Source organism: Rhinolophus sinicus, chromosome 3 (assembly GCF_057876585.1).
Source record: "Rhinolophus sinicus isolate RSI-liver-muscle chromosome 3, RSI-T2T, whole genome shotgun sequence".
Lineage (NCBI taxonomy): Eukaryota > Metazoa > Chordata > Mammalia > Chiroptera > Rhinolophidae > Rhinolophus > Rhinolophus sinicus.
Window position 1 is genome coordinate 201,579,657 of NC_142503.1, and position 17,716 is coordinate 201,597,372.

Sequence of the window (17,716 nt, forward strand, 5' to 3'; positions counted from 1 at the left end):
TCCTGCTTCTGGAAGGGAGAGAAGGTGTCATGCGGGAGACCCTGCTCGCTGCGCCATTTGTCGTGCGGGAGACCCTACTTGCTGCGCCATTTGTCGTGCGGGAGACCCTGCTCGCTGCGCCATTTGTCGTGCGGGAGACCCTGCTCGCTGCGCCATTTGTCGTGCCGGCCGACCTGCGGGGTCTCTGGTCCCGCTCCCCACACAAGAACGCAGGATATGGTGAGGCCAAAAAGGAACACCCACGGAGCCATAGGTAGGGGAGTCATACCACTATATTCTCGCTGGCGGCACTATACTCTCACTGGAGGCTGGATCCACACTGTCCGCAACCGCCATCCACGCTTGCCAGCCCAGCCGCCATCTTCTTGCTAGCCCCCATTCTTTCTTTCTCTCCTCTTTCTGCTAGCGTAGCCACAGCAGTTATATTAGTGGCCAATGGCTCACTGGTTACAGCTGACGGCCAACTAGCCACAGCTGATGGCCATTTACTACCTGAGCCAGCACCTGTCTATGTGAGGCTGAGAGCCTGGAAACTACTTTCTGGGGCTCTGCCCCCACAGAAGGCACGGCAGAGCTGCAGGCTGGAGCAGGCTGGCGGGCTCTCTGGAAGGCCCTGGCCACTCCAAGGGCCACAGTGCCAAGGAGTGCGCCAGCTTCCCCACATGAGCACAGCCAGCACGCCCGCCCTCTCTCACTAACTCTGTTCATTTGAGCCGGCTGCTTGCAGGTGTGCAGAGACTCCATCGTGGTCCCCACACTGAGTGGGGCTCACCAACCCGCACCAGAGGCAGTCTCTCACCCGCAGAGGCCATGTCTGCCTGGGGCCACAAAGCACCCCCATGTCTGGTGCGTCATCTTAATTCAGGCTGAATAGACCAAAGAGCAGATGCACTCCAAACATTTGAAGGTGTGTGTCACACCATGCCAGGCTCACTTGCAGGGGCATGCTCCCCACACTCAGGGCACTCACCCTGGGACCTACAGTCCACAGGAGGAAGATGAACACAGTCATTTCCAAATACAGAGGCTGACAGTGCTGTCATGCAGGGACTCTGCTCCCGCTCCCCGCACAAGAACGCAGGACATGGTGAGGCCAAAAAGGAGCAACAATGGAGCTATAGATGGGGGAGTCACACCACTATATTCTCGCTGGGGGCCGGGCTGGGGACACAGGGAGCAGGAGCCACACGATGCACAATCCGCCGACCGCTTCTCTGCTAACCAACCCACCAACCCCCCTTGCTGGCTGCAATCTGCGCTTGTTAGCTCAGCCATGGCATTTATATCAGTGGCCAACGGCTAACTGGTTACAGCTGATGGCCAACTAGTTATAGCTGATGGCCGTCTACTACCCGAGCCAGCAACTTTCCACGTGAGGCCGAAAGCCTGGAAACTGCTCTCTGGGACTCTGTCCCCACAGTGCAAATGAAAGGTTCTGGCCAAAAAAAATAACTCTGATCACCAAAGTGGTATCTGCCCACCGTAGAAAATTTGGAAAATAGTGAAGGCCATGATCTCATCCTCACTAACATTTTGGTGTCCATGTGGTTGTACCTTAAAAAACAAATGAACATACAGAGCCCCAGACCCAGTGCACAGTGTGTTTTTCTGTCTGCGACACCCCCCCTTGCAGAAGAATTTAAGCATTTCCACCATAGCGGTGAATTGGAGCAACTCTGAGCCCCTGTGTGGGCCCACGCCCTGGCTGCTTCCCTTAGCAGTTGCATAATCTTGTGTGTGTCTGTCTCCTCAACCATCAAATGGGGATGGGACAGGGCTGTCCTGTCCAGGAAGGGCTCACAACAGTGCCTGGTACAGAAGAGGGACACAGCTCTGCTGCAGTGGGCAGCTGGTGCCAAGCCCCCATGGGTACAGCTAGTCACCCATTTCCTCACTTGACCCCCAGTTGTACTCCTTGCCTGGGTGAGACGCTGGCGCACACAGATACAGTGTCAGGTGGCCCGTTCATCTGTCCCTCACACTGTCCCTCAGTGCAGCATGCCAAGTGCTGAGGTCAATGGTGTCCGTCTCCTGCCCTGCCACCAAAGGCAGCCTGTCCTCACAGGGGACTGTACCCGCCCTCTGAACACCTCCTATCTCATAGGTATGAGACACACAGGTGATCGCCTGGCAGAACTGCAGTGTAGGACAACAGCCAGCCTGCTGGCCGAGGACAGACCGACCCTCATGCTGTCCTCACCCCAGAGGAAAGGAGCAGGAACCGTGGGAAGCAGATTCTCTCCCAGTGTGGCCCTGGCTTTAAGCAGCTGCAGCTGTTTGTGGCTCCAGATACAGGGTTACAGCTGGAGGCTCTTACAAAGGAGGGAGCCGGCTGGGGTTCTTTGAGGAGAAAGCACCCCCGGGGCTTTATGGTGGTAAACCCGAGGGCACGGGAAGGAAGTCCATCTGCTTGAGCTGACTTGTTTCCGTAAAACAACTTGTCGACAACAGGACGCAGACAGGAACCAGGAGCCGCAGAGAAAAGCAACTATGTAATAATACTGTGGACAGGAGGAAAGCTTTCGCTAAGTCTCAGCACCTGGTGACCGGCCAAAACAGCCGCCAAAACGATGTGGGAGGGGACTCCTTGGCCCCCAGACTTAGATGTCCTCGCTTAGGGCTTTTTCCCACCTTCCTTGGCCCGTGGGCCCAGTGGGTAGCTCTGGTCGTTGCCTCCTACTGGCCTGGGTCCCCAAGTTCACTGTGAGCCCAGGGTCAGTGCCGCCCCTGCCCCATGCATTTGTCCTCCATTGTCTTGTGTAAAAAATGCAGAAAGGCTGTTGCTGGATAATAAGGAGGCTCAGGCATAAAAAGGACACCCCAGAATGGAATTACGGAGGATCGCTTCCACACACTAGCCTGGGGGGCGCCCCTGGGACCCGGCAGGCAGGAACCCCTCCGGCGGGCGAGGTGGGCGCTGGTCATCCTGCTGCAAACCTCCGCCAGGCCCTGGGAGACTGGAGGGGCGCGGAAGCCTGGTGGTCTGGGGGTTGGTGCGGGAGACACAGGGCGCCAGGGGACACGGGGAATGCGCAGGGGACGGGGAGACTCGGAGTACGCGCGAAGGCCCGGGTTGGTGCGTGGAGACAACGAGCGCTCCTGGGGGGGCTGCAGAACCGAGGGGTGCGCGGGACGCTCAGGCAGGGAAAGGCTCTGGGTGGGCGCGCCCGGCGGGGACCCCGCTTTCTCCCGGCCTTTCCCTGCCGCTCCCGGGGGGCGGGGCGGAGAGCGCGGGGCGCGGCCGGTGGGCAGGCGCGGGCGCGAGCTCCCGCAAGCCGCGGGCCGAGAGGCCTCGCGCGACGCCGGCGGGGAGGTGAGCGCCTACCTCACTTCCGGAGAGCGTTCCGCGGGCCGCCACTGGTCTGGAGGCGGTGAGCGCGCCCCCGCCCAGCCAATCGGCGGCGGCGGCGCGGTCGGAGGCCGGGGATGCGCTGCGCGGGCGCGCGGGGCGGGGCGCGCGCGGAGCGGGGCGGGGCGGCCACAGCCTCGTCGCCGCCCGCGGGCCTGTCTGCCGCCTGCCCGGCCGTCCCCACCGCCCTGCCGCCATGTGACCGCGTCGCCGCCCTCCGCGCGCCCGGCCCGCCCGCCGCCCTCTGCCGCCGCCGCGCGTCCGCGGCCCGGCCGCAGCCCCAGGCCGCCGAGGAGCGGGGGGCCGGCGCCATGGCCGAGCGGGGCCGCCTGGGCCTCGCCGGCGCGCCCGCCGTCCTCAACACGCCGGTGCCCATGAACCTGTTCGCCACCTGGGAGGTGGACGGCTCCAGCCCCAGCTGCGTGCCCAGGTACGCCGCCGCACGGCCGGCCGCTTTGTTCCCGCGCGCACCTGCCACCCACCTGGGGCCGTCCATCTGGGACGGTCCACCCGGGAGCTCGCGCCGGGGCCCCCACCGGGACCGGGCACCCGGGACCGGCCACTGTGACACCCACCTGGGACCGGCCACCGGGACCCCACCCAGGATCTCGCGCTCGGGGCCGTGGCGTTTGCGCCCCGCTTTCGGAATGCAGACTCGTTCCCTGCGAGTAACCCCTGATGCCTGGAGGGTCTCCGAGGTCCCCGTCTCCCGGGCGCGCTCACGTGGTTGGCTCCCAACCGGCATCCTTGCACCTGCCTACTGATGTAGTGCTGGTGGAGTTGACCGAAGGTGTCGCCTCTTTGCATCCACACCACAGATTTCCTTTTGCGTCCAGCCACGCTGAAGTCTGAGCAGCCTGGGAGTGACTCTCAGGGCACGCAGTGTCCAGAGGACACACAGAGCTGGGACCATGATCACACTCCGTCAGCTAGCACACGCTTTTATTCGTTGTCCTGGGAGGGGTCTGGCGCTATCCCCTCTTTTCTGGTTGATGGTCATGTGCCTTTCCTGTTTGCACTATGCCTGGTAATTTAGGGACGGACATTTGCTTGTACATAAACACGGCTCTTTGCAGCATGCTGTTAGTTTTGCCATGGACGAAGACGTTGTCCTCCCACTTGGTCGGGAAGCCCCGTCGCCCCGTGGTAGCTGCTGGACGAGGTTTACCCACAGGCCAGAACTGTGGTCAGCCCCACTCCACTCAGACTGCCAACTTCCCTGTTTCTCCTGTCAGCTTGAAGCTCTACTGGTCTCTCTCCGCTTTTGTGGTGCCTGCTGTGAAGCTCCCAGGCTGAGGGGCAGAGAGGAGCGGGTGGTTGCAGCAGAGCCTGGTTCTGGAGAGACCCCAGGAGGCAGGGATGGCAGGGAAGAGGTCTCCCTGGGGAGACCTGTGCTGGGGACCCCAGGAGTGCCATCCAGGCACAGGAAGTGGCTGGTGTGCACTGAGGGCCGTGCACTCTGCCATGGCTCCTTCAACAGGTGTCACTGAGTGAGGTGTTGGGGATGCAGGGGGCGTGGACAGCGGGGTTGCCCTCCCAGAGCGCAGGGCTGAGAGCTGAGGGCACTCAGCACGGCTCCCACACCTGTGTGGGCCTCGAGGCCAAGCTGAGGAGTATCTTCTCAGGCCCAGTCTCCTCCGTTTCCTGTCTTGGCAGTTGCCCCATTGCCAGGTCCCAGTCAGGGGACCCTCATTGTGACCTCGCCCCTCCCGGCTTCTCGTGTCTGTTCCCTCTGCATTGTCACCACCACCAGCATCCGCTGGACCTCTTGCCCTGGCTGCCTTCCATTACAGCTGCCCCAGTCCACGCTTGCCCCCCTGCTGGCCAAGTGCCCAGACACAGTGTGGCATGTACCTTGCCTTTGCTGTGCCTCTTCAGGGGCTTCCTGGGATCCATGAAAGACCACTGAAGTCTTAACCTAGAGGGGGGAGGTGGCCGGAGAGACCGTGCTGAGGGGTCGTGTCAGCCCCCCCCCCCCCCCCCCCCCGTGGAGCTGCTCGAAGCCCAGTCTGGTGTGTGTGCGGGGAGGTCGTGGGTGGGATGTGGGGTGTGGGCTGGACAGCACTGGGTGTCGGGGAGCTGCCATCATGCTGGGCAAGGCAGAGCTGACGGCAGTGTCTCTGCTAAGGGCCCCTCCTTGTCCCTCCGGGATGCCCATCCTTGCCAGGCTTGTGCGGGGACTTCTATGAAAGGAGTCACATTGTCTTTGTTCTCGGTTTTGCCTGATCTCGAAGTTTCTGCGTGGCATCTGTGCTGATGGCTGTCACTACTGCCTGGTGACCCCGTCAGACAGCAGCGTGCGTCTCTGCTCTGTCAGGGGACTTTTGGCTTATTTTCCAGGTTTTGACCAGTTACGACCGTGCCACTGTGGGCATTCAGGCCCTGACCCTGTCCTGTGTGTTTGTATCCTATGTGCGGGCAGGCCTGAGCGCATGCCGGCGTGGGGTTTGGGGGTGTGCTCAGCGTTACTACCGGCGGCTTCCCAGAGTGCTGTGCCAGCCTGGCCCCCACCGGCATTCTTACCGACACTGCCTGACTTTTAATTTCTGCCCATCTGGGGGGTGCGAAGTGGTGTTGTGGTTTTAATTTGAGTTTCTCTGATGGCCAGTGTATCTCACTTCTACTTCCTAGTCAGCGAAATTCCTTTTTCTTCTGCCAGTTTTCTTTCTCCTTCCCCCAACCTGAGTCTCAGCAGCTTCTTTACGGGCACTAATCTTGCTTTGGCCACATGTGTTGAAACCCCCTCTGCTGACAGTATGTGTTTCTTGGCTCCACACAGCGTCGGCCTCTGTCCTCTTTCTTGCTCTTTCGTCCCTAGTGTGGCGGGGAGTTCGTGCCAGGCACCTTGGCAGTGACGTGGGAGGGCTCGGTTTCGTGGCTTTCCTCGAGGTGACACAGCCCTCCTCCTCCCTGCTGACCCTGAGCCAAGCTGTGTCTGGCGGGGCCACCCTTCCCTGTCCATGCCATGTCCCCAGAGGGCTCTGTGTCCGCTGGCTCCAGCAGGGTCTGGGGCCTTTAGACCCCTGCACTTCCACTTAAATTGTTTTTCCTGTTGTGTTTCATGAACTCAATAATGTGTCTGGGGTTGGACATGTGTGCACATGCTATTGTCCCTGCACTTTCTCCTGCAGCCTCCTTGAGAGCTCCGTGGCCCTGTGAGGGAGGTTGTGGAGGGCCGGCTTCCACTCGGGGAAGGGTCAGCAGTGGCAGCTGCATGCAGGCAGCCACCCCAGCAGGCAGCAGGCCCCGGCCGCCTGTGTCGCCTGGGATGCGGGGCCCTGGGCCTGCATCCTCTGCTCAGACTGCGAGCCTTTGCTTTTTGTGTTGCTGGCCATCGCCTTGGAGGAACAAACCACACTGTTTAAACCTGCTCCTGCTGGTAGGCGTTTGGGCTGTTTCCAGGTCAGGGATGTTGTGTTCAAAGCCGCTGTGACCGTTTGGGTACAGGCTGTTGGGACGTGTCTTTTCTCTTCTCTTCCGTAATAACTGGTCACAGGGGAGGTGAGCGGGTATCAGCTTTATAAAAAACTGCCAGTTTTCTGAAGTGGTGACACCACCTTCTGCGGCCACTAGTTGTGTTAACCTTCCATGTCAGTGTCTTTAGTTTTAGCCATTCTAATGGTCTCTCCTTAGGTTTTACTTGTGCTCATTGCGAGTGGGTTTTGAATATAAGCAAACGCTCTGAGTTAAGGGCGTCACGTGCTGCTTCCCCTTTGTGATAAATGCATGACTGACCTGCTAGTGGGGACTGCGCCCTCTGGGAAGGATAGCCGAGCGCCCATGTGTGGCGGCCTCGCGCTCTGAGTGACTGGATGGCCCCTGTGCCCACGTCTGGGCTCTGCACTCGCCCTCGGCTAAGTCTTGATGGGCTTCGGGCCAAGACATCTTGTGGAGAAAGCCAAGGACTGTTTCCTCTTGCACTGTCCCGTGGTGTTGTCAGCGTAACGCTGGAATTCTTCCTAGGATGTTTGGGGGAAATATCCCACAACAGCCTGAGCTGGGTCGCCTTGTGGGAAGTCCGTGCCCTGGTGCAGCCCCTTCAAAGGACATTTTTTTTTTGTCTCTTAGATTTCAGAAATACATTTTTTCTGGGAACTTGTCCATTTTGTCCAGATTTTCTAGTTTATTGGCATAAAGGTGTTCGTATTAGTCTTATTTTTTAAATGTCTGCAGAATCTGTGGCTCTGTCCCCTCTATTCTTTATGTGACCTCGTGCAGGGGGACACACACACTGATCTGTCACCACGGGCTCAGGTTTTCAAATGAAATTAGTTCTCATCTTTATTCCCTTCTGTTTACACTCCTTAGGTTTACTTTGCTGTTCTTGTTCTAATTTCTTAAGGTAAGCACACAGCTCATTTTTCCTTCTTTCCTTTACGCACGCATTTGTAGCTGCAAAATAAGTAACGCTTGAGCAGCGTCTCACAAGCTTTTTTATGTGCAGAATCGTTCACTTATTTGTAAAATCTTTCATTATTCTTTCTCTTTACGTGATGGGCTATTTCAAAGTTTCTTACTATCCAAACATACGGTTTTCTCTGGCGATGTTTCCGTTGTTGAATTCATTTTTTCTCCTTTTTCCATGATTCGTTCTTGTTCAAGTACGTGGTCAGTACGGGACTTGCCTTATGGCTCAGTTAGAAGTTGCTTTTCCTACAAGTTCTGCTTGTACTGAAAGGAATGTGTTTGGCAGTTGAGGTGCCGTGTTTGGTGTCTGTCCACTTAGGTCAGGCCCAGGCCATGCTCTTGACCTACGTCCCTTTGTGTTAGAATCTTCCAACCTGACATCGGTTCTGTCGTGTGAGACAAGGTAACTAGGTACACACATGGTTAGAGTTAGACTGCCTTCCCATGCTTGAACTTTTTAGCATGTGTGGCTCGTGACCTGGTCAGGGTAACGCTTTCTGTCTGAACCTGGACCAGGAGAGCAGCATAGCGCTCTGTAAGCTGCCTTTTGGACGGTATTTGCCTGTTATATTTTCTCCCAACTTTTTTCTTGAAACTTTTCTGTATCCTTACATGTTTACATGTATCTTTGGTTATTTGACATGAGTCTACATTTTTGTTTTTGTTTAACCTGACGATCTTTATTTTTTTAACTAAAACATTCAATACACATTTGTTTTCCTTTTTGTCTTTAAGTGGTTACTGTGTAAATTGTAATTTGCATGCTTGCTGCTAAATTTTAAAGTTAATTGTATGTTTAATCTTTTCCTGAGCAACACGGGGACCTTAAAGCGTGTCATGCTGACCAAACCTGTCATGTTTATATGCTTTTGTTTGATGTGTTTCAGTTGTCTTCTTTTTAAGCCCATAAAAGGTTATTGCAGTTGCTTTCTATCTTTGATAATTGATTAACCTCAAAACTCTGTACTTCCTCTTGGTCACTTTTCTTGCCTCGGAATTGGAGCCCTTCCTGTTCCTTCTGTCTGACAGCGCGTCTTCAGGGGCTCCTTCAGTGACCCTGCCGACCACTAGCGGCTCTTTCACTGTCCAGTGACGTCTGACCTCACTCCTGGGGCTATCCTGCTGGCCCTGGACGTCCAGGTGGCAGGTCCCCTGTGCACGTGCAGGTGTTCTGATGGCCGTGGGCTCTGGGGGACAGGTCCTCTCTGTGCGTGAATGATGCACCTACCCTGACTTGGCTCTCGGTTTTGCTGTTGAGCATGAGTGTCAGTCATGTGTGAGTCATTTGGAGGTCTGTCCTGTGTCCTCGTGGCTCTGCAGTGGCCGTTGTGTCAGGGTGGGTTTCTGCTGTTACTGCCCGAGTCAGGGCTGTGGACTGAATTGTGGACTGGTGGTGTTCGTTCATCTGGGAAGTCCCCAGACACTGTCAGGTGTCACTTCTGCTGGTCTGTGTCCTCGCTGCTGGGGCACCGGCTGGATGGGTGCCCACTGACCGGCGTTAGTGGAGCGGCAGTCTGGGCAGGCTCTGCATGTCCCTGTGGCAGTGGCCAGCTCCCAGCCCTTTTCCCACTCTGTGCACGCCCCCTGGGCTGTCGGGCCCTCCCCACCCTGCCCAGCGCCTGCGTGGGGGCTGCTGGTGAACGTGCCTGGAGTTGAACAGAGATGCCACACTGAGGCATGTGGATTTCGTTTCGTTTGGGTGATACTGACCTATCGGTGGGTGTGCTTGGTTGGGTGGGGCGGTGGCGATGGGCGGCTGTGTGTAGGGCAGTGGGTGGGGAGGGGCGTGTGGTTTGCAGGCTCTGAGGGCGCAGGGCTGCCCCAAGGAAAGACTGAGGTGGCTGACACTTGGTGGTGCGTGGCCTGCGGGCTGGGTGTGTCGGGGGCAGGCAGTGCAGATCCATTGCACACACACACACACACACACCCGCTGAGTGTGCCTTGTCTGTGCCTGCGTCGTGCAGTGAAGTGGCAGTCGGTGTCCGTGGGGCTCGTGCCGTGATCACCTCATCTTTTTGAGTTGGCATTTGTGCAGAGGCCAGCGCGGGAGCTTTAGTCTAGCAGGTCTGTGATGTCCTCTGATGCTTTGTGACCTGGGAGATTGGGGGCCCTCGTGTGGCCCTGCTGTATGCTCCTGTCTTCGCGGATCTGAGCTCGAAACTGGGTGTCCCCCCTCCCTATTATGCCTGGCGTCCTGTCCCGGGAGGATGGAGGGGGGTGCTGGTGGGGGTGGAGCGGCCGTTCCAGACAGCGGCTCTGCGTCAGGAGAAGAGTGGGGGGTGCTCTGACCCTGTGATGGGCATGGAGGCAACAGGGGCAGACCTCGAGTGTCCTTCAGGAGCCCAGCGCCCCGTGACATGGCCAGAGTGACCCATCGCAGAGATAGGGATGCTGAGGTGCGGGCGGGACCCCCGCCACGGCCCTCCCGCCCCCCGTGATGGGCACAACCAGGCCTCGTCCAGTCTGGGACCCTGAGCTGCTTGCTGGATCACTGTTGTCCTTCCTGCTGGTGCTGGGCACAGTGTGGGCTCCCGGCGGTGAGAGCCGACAGTGTGTGAGCGGCGGCCCAGCCGCCATGCCTGGCCGGCTCCAGGGGCTTCCGGACAGTGGCACTGAAAGATGGCCCTACAGATAGCATGGGAACGCATTTAGAAGCTGGGTCCCTCCAGCCTGGAGGTGGGTGGCATGGACGTGGCCTCAGTGTGAGGGACTCGGCATGTCAGTGTCTCTAAGGACTGCGTTCCTCGTGATGGCGTTTTGTGTTTTCAGTCCCCAGCGAGCACTGCCCTCGGCCTGCTCCTGGGGGATGCGTGCACTTCTGTGTTCCGCAGGCTGGGACGCAAGCGCTTCTCGGGAGGCTGCTCCCCGCCTGTGGATGGACATTAGGGCTGCGGCCTGGACGCTCCCCTGAGCAGGGAGCCCTGGAAGCAGTGGGGGACGTCCGTGTGTGCCCACACTCCCTTCGTGAGGGCGTTTTGGTTTCCTCATCTGAGGGGTGCAGATGTGCTAACTGGTCACTTGCACGTGCTCTGAGGCACTGCCCAGCAACGGAGTGGGGTGGTGACCCTTCCTCACCCTGAGGGCCCAGGGGTGCCCTGCCCCCTCTAGCTGGGGTGGGCGAACGTTGGCTGTGAAGACCTGTCTGGGTTTGGATTCTGGTGACCTACCCCTCAGCCAGGACACAGCCATCTGTTCCTGGCCAGGGTCTCTGGGCCTCCTGGGCGGCCCCAGCCCCACGCCGGCCACATGCGCCCACTCCTCCAGGAGCGTGAGTCCAGCTCAGGCTTGAACCCGTTGCAGCGTAAGTTCAAGTTGTCACACTTTGGAGCTAATGGAGATTGACAGTCACCACGCCCTCCTCTCTGGCTTGGCCCTGGGATATGCTCACAAACCACGCAGCGTCCAGGTCAGCGTGTGGGGCTCATTGGCAGGCAGCATTTGCTTTTCGAGTGAAAACCAGCCTTGGGGGGCCCCAAGAGAGGAGTGGGAGTGGAGGCTGAGCTGGCAGCTGGGACCACTCTGGTGCTTAGCGCTGCCCCACTCAGAGCGAGCCCTGGGAGGGACGAGGGTCTGGCTGTGGCAGGAGACACGTGTGCCTGGCCTGGTCAGCACTGACCAAGGACTGCTCCTTGGGCCTGGCAAGTGGCGGGGCTGTGCTCAGGTGCTGAGGGACTTTGGGTCCCGGCTCCCCCACCGGCCACTTGCTTCTCCAGCTCTCAGATGGTAGCACATTGCACATGGGTCTTGCGCTGGACTTGCAGACTGTCACCTGGTTCTGGGCCCAGCTGGTGGAGGTGCCAGCTGCAGGTCCCGCAGGGGACTGGTTGGGGTCTGGCCTGGGAGCCGTCTTTCGGTTCTGCCCCCCCCACCTCCCCACTCGTGCCCTGGGGGAACAGGTGGGACCTGCCTGTGGGTTCCAGAGCACCGCTGCCTCTGCCAGATCACTGAAGACGTTCATTAGGAACCTGGGGCGGACGCAGCTGTGCTGGGTCTCCCGTGGCCTGGCTCAGGATGCTGCGAAGGTTGTTCTCTGGCACAGACGGGCAGCGAGTCCATGAGGGGACCTGTGTCCTCCCTGCAGTGAGGCCCCAGGGCCAGGCACACGTGACCTGGCCCTAGCCCTGAGCTAGAGAATGTGCACACCTGCTTTCCCTCGTTCATACTTTGCCTCCTGGAGAATAGTTCCCTGGGAAGGGCGATGACGGCTGCTGGAAAACAGCCCCCCAGCCCCTGGCGCCTTGGGGCACGGCTGCTCCCACCCAGCACTTGGGCCCTTGACAGGCTGACATTCCATCCCTGTGCCACCACAGGAGCCCTGCAGTGGAGGGGGGCAGCTGCCACCAGCAGCCCTCGTGTGGCGGACACAGGAAACGGCGGTGCGCTGGTCTCACGGTCACTGGAAAGCTGGGAAGTCGCCCCTGTGCCCTGTCCTGGGCGGGAGCAGGGCCGGGGCGCTGGCCTTCGGGTGAGCCAGAGCTCAGTGGGTGGCTTGTCTGAGGGGAGGGAAGGAACGTGCTTGAAAGGACCCTTGGGAGAGCCCTGGTGGCTTTCCTCCTACGCTTAGCTTTCAGAGGACAGTGAAGATGGCGGGCTGCCACTGTAGGAAGCGTGGCGGGGCCCCATGTTTGCACATCGCTGACCTAGAGAGAGGGGCTTGGACATCATCTGGACAGAGTCCCCAGAGTAAAGGGCAGGTGCGTTCCCTGCTGTGGAGGTGACAATGCTCGGACCTGCCCTTAACCTTCACACTAGACAAGGCTGGGCCGGGGCGAAGATAAGCCGTCTCCGGCGCTGCCCCGGCCCCGGGCCGACCCGGCAGCCCTCTCCTGCAGGAGCAACGACCCCACCCTGTGCTCGCCCCCTCACACCCTGTGCCTCAGTGGCACTTACTCTGTCGTTGGAGATGTGCTCCCAGGCCACTGTCACCTGCCCTCCCTGGACGAGAAGCCCCCGGAACCAGGGCGGGCCTGCTGTCCCCTACCAGCTGCTCCTGGGGAACGGACTGGCCGATGCCCAGAGGAGGGTGTGGACCCCCAGGCCAGCTGCAGTGCAGTGCTTCAGGGCCGGGGTCCTGAGCACCCTTGGGGGAGTGGTCACTGTGGTGCTAGGCAAGTGACCACAGCCCTCTGGTCCGCTCAGGCCTGGAGCCACTCCAAGTCCATCTCACAGTAGCTGGGCAAGGTGCCCTCAGCCCTTTGTTTGGAGACGCACACCTGCAGCTCCTCCCCAGCTCTGCAGCCCCGGTGACTGGCGGGCCTGGAGCACCCCCTCTTTGGAGGTGAGCCTGCGGGCTCACCAAATGGCAGGAACGTGTGTGGGAAGGCAAGCGAGTCCAGAGGGAGGCAAGCACCCCCTGCCTGCACCAGTGGCCCCTCCAGAGAGGACAGGCTGTGAGGCGGGACCCCAGATGGGTGCCTTCCAGGCCGTTCAGCTGCTCAGACACCCAGCACCCGTGGGCTTCATGCTGGGAAAGCCAGGGCCCGGAAAGGTGACCATTGTGCCCATGGGGTCATAGGACGTGGCCTCTGGCCTCACCTGGTGACAGCCTTGGCACATGTGAGCACCTGCCCGGGGTGGGCCCGAGGGCGGCCAGTGGCATGACTGAGAAGATGCCCGGGACTTGGCCCTGGGCTCCATGGAGCGCTCTGCCAAGGGTGAGACGGCTGACGGCAGAGCCTGAGACCCAGGCTTTCCAGAAGAAAGGCCAGCTTCTGGGACCGAGGTGTGTGGGGAGCATGGACCCTGGTGTTGGGACCACTCTAGGGGTTCCTCTGGTGGGGTGCACAGTCTGGCGGGGTGTGGCCAAGAGAGACGTGGTGACGAGGGGCCCGAGGGGTAGGCAGCTGTCTGGGAGGGGAATGGAGCAGGGGTGGCTAGAGGAGGCTTGGGGACAGTGTTTCGTGCCGTGATGGGGGCCGGGTGCTATGGGGTGCACCCAGGAGGAGGGGGCATACGTCTGTTCCCCTCCAATCACCTGTTTCTCAGCAGAGGGAGCGTGGGAAGGATGTGAGGCGATGGCCCAGCGAGTGGAGGGGAGGGCGACCCTAGGAAGGCTGGGGGCCTGGGTGGGCAGGAGTTCTTTGGGGCTGTGTCCAGTGTCTCAGGTGCAGAGTAGTCAGTGACCTGGTATTCCCAGGTGAAACCAGGAGGCAGGGAGGGAGAGTGGGCGCTGGGCTGGGTCTGGTGTGGGGGGACGGACGGTGGGTCTGGTGTTAGAGCATTTGAGACGTGTTCTGAGTAGTGGTCCAAGCGTGTCATCTCCTGGGACAGGACGCGGGGGTGGGGGTGGGCTGCAGGGTGGTTTCTGCAGAGAAATGGGATGGGGTGGGGCTTCTGGACACTTCCCGTTAGGGGCGTGTCCTTTCCCAGAGGAGGCCACGGAGACAGAGGACCGCTGTGCTGTACGGTTTCCCACTCTGCACACTCCGGTGGCTTGCCCCCCACCAGCTGGGCCAGCTGCATCTCTCTGGACCCCATGTCCCACTGTCACTGCGGCCACCTGCCCAGCTGGGACACCAGGATCCAGGCCCACCCAAGACTTGCCGTGCTCCCATCTCTCGCAGGACATTCCGGAGGTGGCCAGGCCTGGCCTTGGTTCAGCTTCCAGGTGACCTGCCCTCTTATCACTTGTCATCTCTACTCGAGTCCTGCTTTCGCCTTACGCACATCCTGACAGCATCTTGCTGCCCCCTCTGTCCCTGCCCAGCCCACGATGACAGCCTCACTGGCCCCGGGAACAGCATTGTGAAGCCCACACTGGCTTGTAACGGGCAGCTTTCAATTGCTGTGATGACCGAACTGTGTGCGCTTATTTCTGTTGCCCCATCTTCTCTTTGTTGTGCTTTTCCTTTGCTATTTTTGGTCATTTCTTTATTGCAAATTGATGGAGGTTGATTGAGTTTTGTTTATTACTCTCTCCAACAAATCGATTTCTGGTCCATTTGTTACCGATTTGCTTAAAAAGTGAGATTCCTGACCCTGAAGGTGAACCAGTACGTCCACCTCCCAGCAGAGAGAGGACCCTGAAACACAGGACCCTGCACCCTTCTCCGCCCCCTGGTTTCAGATCCCTCCTCACAAAGGGCCAGCCTCCCCCCCCCTGCACCCAAGTCCTCTCCCGCGGGACTGTCAGTGGGAGGTGGTGCCCAGGTTGGTGGTTTATGCCCTAGGCATTTTGACGAATCTGTCTTGTGGCCTCTGGTGGTTTTGAGGGGTTTGCGCTCAGCCTGCTCGTGGTTCCTGGGGGTAATGTGTTCTCCCTGATTCCTGGGCTTTCTCTGGATTCGGCGTGTGGGGGTGACTTTGTTGTCAATGCTGTTCCATCCTTCTTGGGACTCTGTCGTGTTTGCCGAATACGAGCATTTGTGTTTTTCCTGTTTTGGGAGAATTCTCATCTGGTCAGACTTTGTGTGTCCCCTTCTCTGCCTCCCTGTTCTTCCGTCTTCCTGGAGGGGCTGAACTCTGCAGTGCTTAGTCCTGGGGTGTCCGCCTGCTGTGGGGCAGAGGAAAATCCGACAGGCTTGCCCCTCCCCTGTCGGGGTCTCTGCAGCTTTAACGGGCACCTATCCCTTGGCTTGGAGGCTGGCAGTCCCGTGTCTGGTGAGGGAAGGGGACAGGGAGCTCCCTGGCCTGCTGTAAGGCGTGGATCCCATTCGTGGGGGCTCCCCACTCCTGATCCATCCCCTCGGGGTTAGGTTTCAGCATATGGATTTGGGGGACACAGAATTCAGTCTGCAGTACCCACTGTCCCCCAGCATTTCGGGGGATGTCCACCTGGAGCAGCACCCCTCACGGGTGCTTTGAGGCCACATGGATCTGCGCCCTCCACCCCCAGACCTGGCACCCATACGCAGTGTCGTGGTCTCCCCCACATTGAGCCTGTGGCCAGCAGAGCCCGGCTCACAGTGGGCCTGCAGCCCTGTGCTGGGAGGGGCCCCAGCGGGGGTTCCACTGAGCCTGGGACTTGGAGCTGGGTTGGGGCCCTTGTGGACCAAGTGGTGTAGGACGTCGGAGATGCGTGGAGCCCGCCCTGTGCCCTGTCAGCTCTGTCTGCTCGCCTCCTACCCGTCTGCTGACCCTGTGGCTGCCACACCTCCCTTTGCCCCTCGGTGTCCAACAAACAGGGTCACCTAGAGTGGTAGGTACTTGGTTTTCAAACATAATCCGTTCCGGAAGTCCGTTCCAGTTCTGAAACGTTTGAAAACCGAGGCACGGTTTCCCCATAGAAAGTAATGCAAAATGGATTAATCTGTTCCAGACCTTTAAAATCAACCCCTAAAACTGCAAATTTAGCATGAATTTTACTATCTAATGATGCCATAGATCCATAAAATTTACGGCGTTCGTAAACCGAAATGTTTGTCAACGGAGACGTTTGAAAACAAGGTACCACTCTAATGTCCCCCTAGATGGCTACACCCCACGCCCAGCAGGGGCCAGTTCTGTGCCTCCCTCAGTCTGCCCATGAGTGGGCACTCTGGGAGGCTGCCCCATCGTGGGTGTCCCCATCGTGGCTCTGCTGGCTGGCCACACGCCGCACACGCTCTCTGTGGTCAGCCCTGGGCCCCGCCCCTCTGCTGCCCCATCACTGAGGACTGCGCTGCCTGGGCTGGGGACATGCCTGGACGGGCTGGGGACATGCCTGGACGGGCTGGGCTGGGGTGAGGCCAGGTGCGCTCTCTGAACCCGCGGGAAAGCTGGATGTTAATGGAGCCGGAAGAAGGGGTACCTGCCTCCAGGCCCACCCCTGAGTGAGCACGCACCCCTCCCACCCTGCTCCTGCCCATGGGAAGTCGGGGGAGGGACAGGAGATGGCTGGCAAAGAAGCCCCTGGGAGGCTATCGCCCGCACCCTGTCCCTGCAGACCCCAGGGCTGGCGGCTGGCCGGTCCCTGCTCTCCTGACCGAGAGTCACCTGAACCACCGCTTCCCGCCTGGAGCATGGCCGCCTGGGCCCATCGCTCGGTCCCTGAAATCTGTTGTGGCAGCTCCAGGCCACAGGCCATGCTGGAGGGTCACGTGGCCTGACCGAGGTGCTTTTGGGGCTCCCTAGCCTGCACCCCAGGCCTGGCAGCCGGCTGCTGCCCATTAGGGCTTGTGCCGCCCCTGCTGTAATGAAGCCCCTCTTGCCGGGAGGTCCTCACTCATGGGAAAGCCCTGGGCAGGTGCTCTTTCCTGACAGGAAGACCCGTCAGCCCTCACCTGCCGGGACAATGTGGGGTTCCCCTGCAGCTCTTGCTGAGGTGTGCCTGCAAGCCTGGGGCTGCTGGGCTGGAGGCGGAGGGGCAAGGAGTGACCTCTGGGCCTCTGAGTCACCAGGACAGGATGTGGCCTGAGGACGGGGGTCCTGATGGCGGGGACCAGAATGGGTGATGGCCCTTGTGTATAATGGCTTGGTCGCTGGCTGGCGAGGGTGTGGTGTTATCCAGCGTTGTCTGCACAGCCCTCGGAGCCCTGCCCCCCACAGACACACGGCACTGCAGGTGCCCGTGCTGAAGAGGCCTCTGAATGCAGCGCCCACCACCGCCCTCAGACTGGCCCATCCGTCTCCTCCCCGACCCCATGGCTGGGGCTGGGAGGTGGGCTCACAGCAAGCCAGCCCCTCCCCCTTTGCCCTTTCCAAGGGGTCCCGGCCTGGATGATGAAGCCCCTGATGTCCCTCGCCTCCTGCAGGAGCCACCCTGGCCCCACATGCTGGCGGCAGGGCCACTGAGAAGGCACCTCTGACCTCTCCTGATCAGCAGGAAGCTAGATAAGGCTCCGACAGCAGAGAAAGCTGAGCTGGGCCAGTGAGAGCTGGCAGCCGCCTCAGGCCTCCGAGAAAGGGGACCAGTGCTCAGGGTGTGGGGGGAACTTGAGCCCTCACCTCCTGCAGAGCTGGCCCTGACAACCATCCACACCTCGGCTCTCCATTGCTGGGCCGTTCTTTTTTTGTTTTTTTTTAATTTATTTTTTAAATTTA

At 59.7% G+C, this 17,716-nt stretch overlaps 1 protein-coding gene across 10 annotated transcripts in view; it reads left to right on the forward strand.

Moving 5' to 3' along the window:
• Window positions 1-3,449: 3,449 nt before the first annotated feature.
• The window catches only part of PACS2 (phosphofurin acidic cluster sorting protein 2), a 53,319-nt gene continuing 39,052 nt past the window's right edge, over window positions 3,450-17,716 (forward strand). For 7 of the 10 annotated variants that reach the window (XM_074326748.2, XM_074326753.2, XM_074326749.2 and 4 more), the window contains exon 1: window positions 3,451-3,779. In XM_074326748.2, coding sequence (XP_074182849.1) covers window positions 3,661-3,779 — 119 coding nt within the window. In that variant the 5' untranslated portion in view covers window positions 3,451-3,660. Of the gene's footprint in view, window positions 3,780-17,716 lie in introns of all 10 variants that reach the window. The other 3 variants (XM_074326757.2, XM_088797590.1, XM_074326754.2) reach the window with 2 other exon arrangements.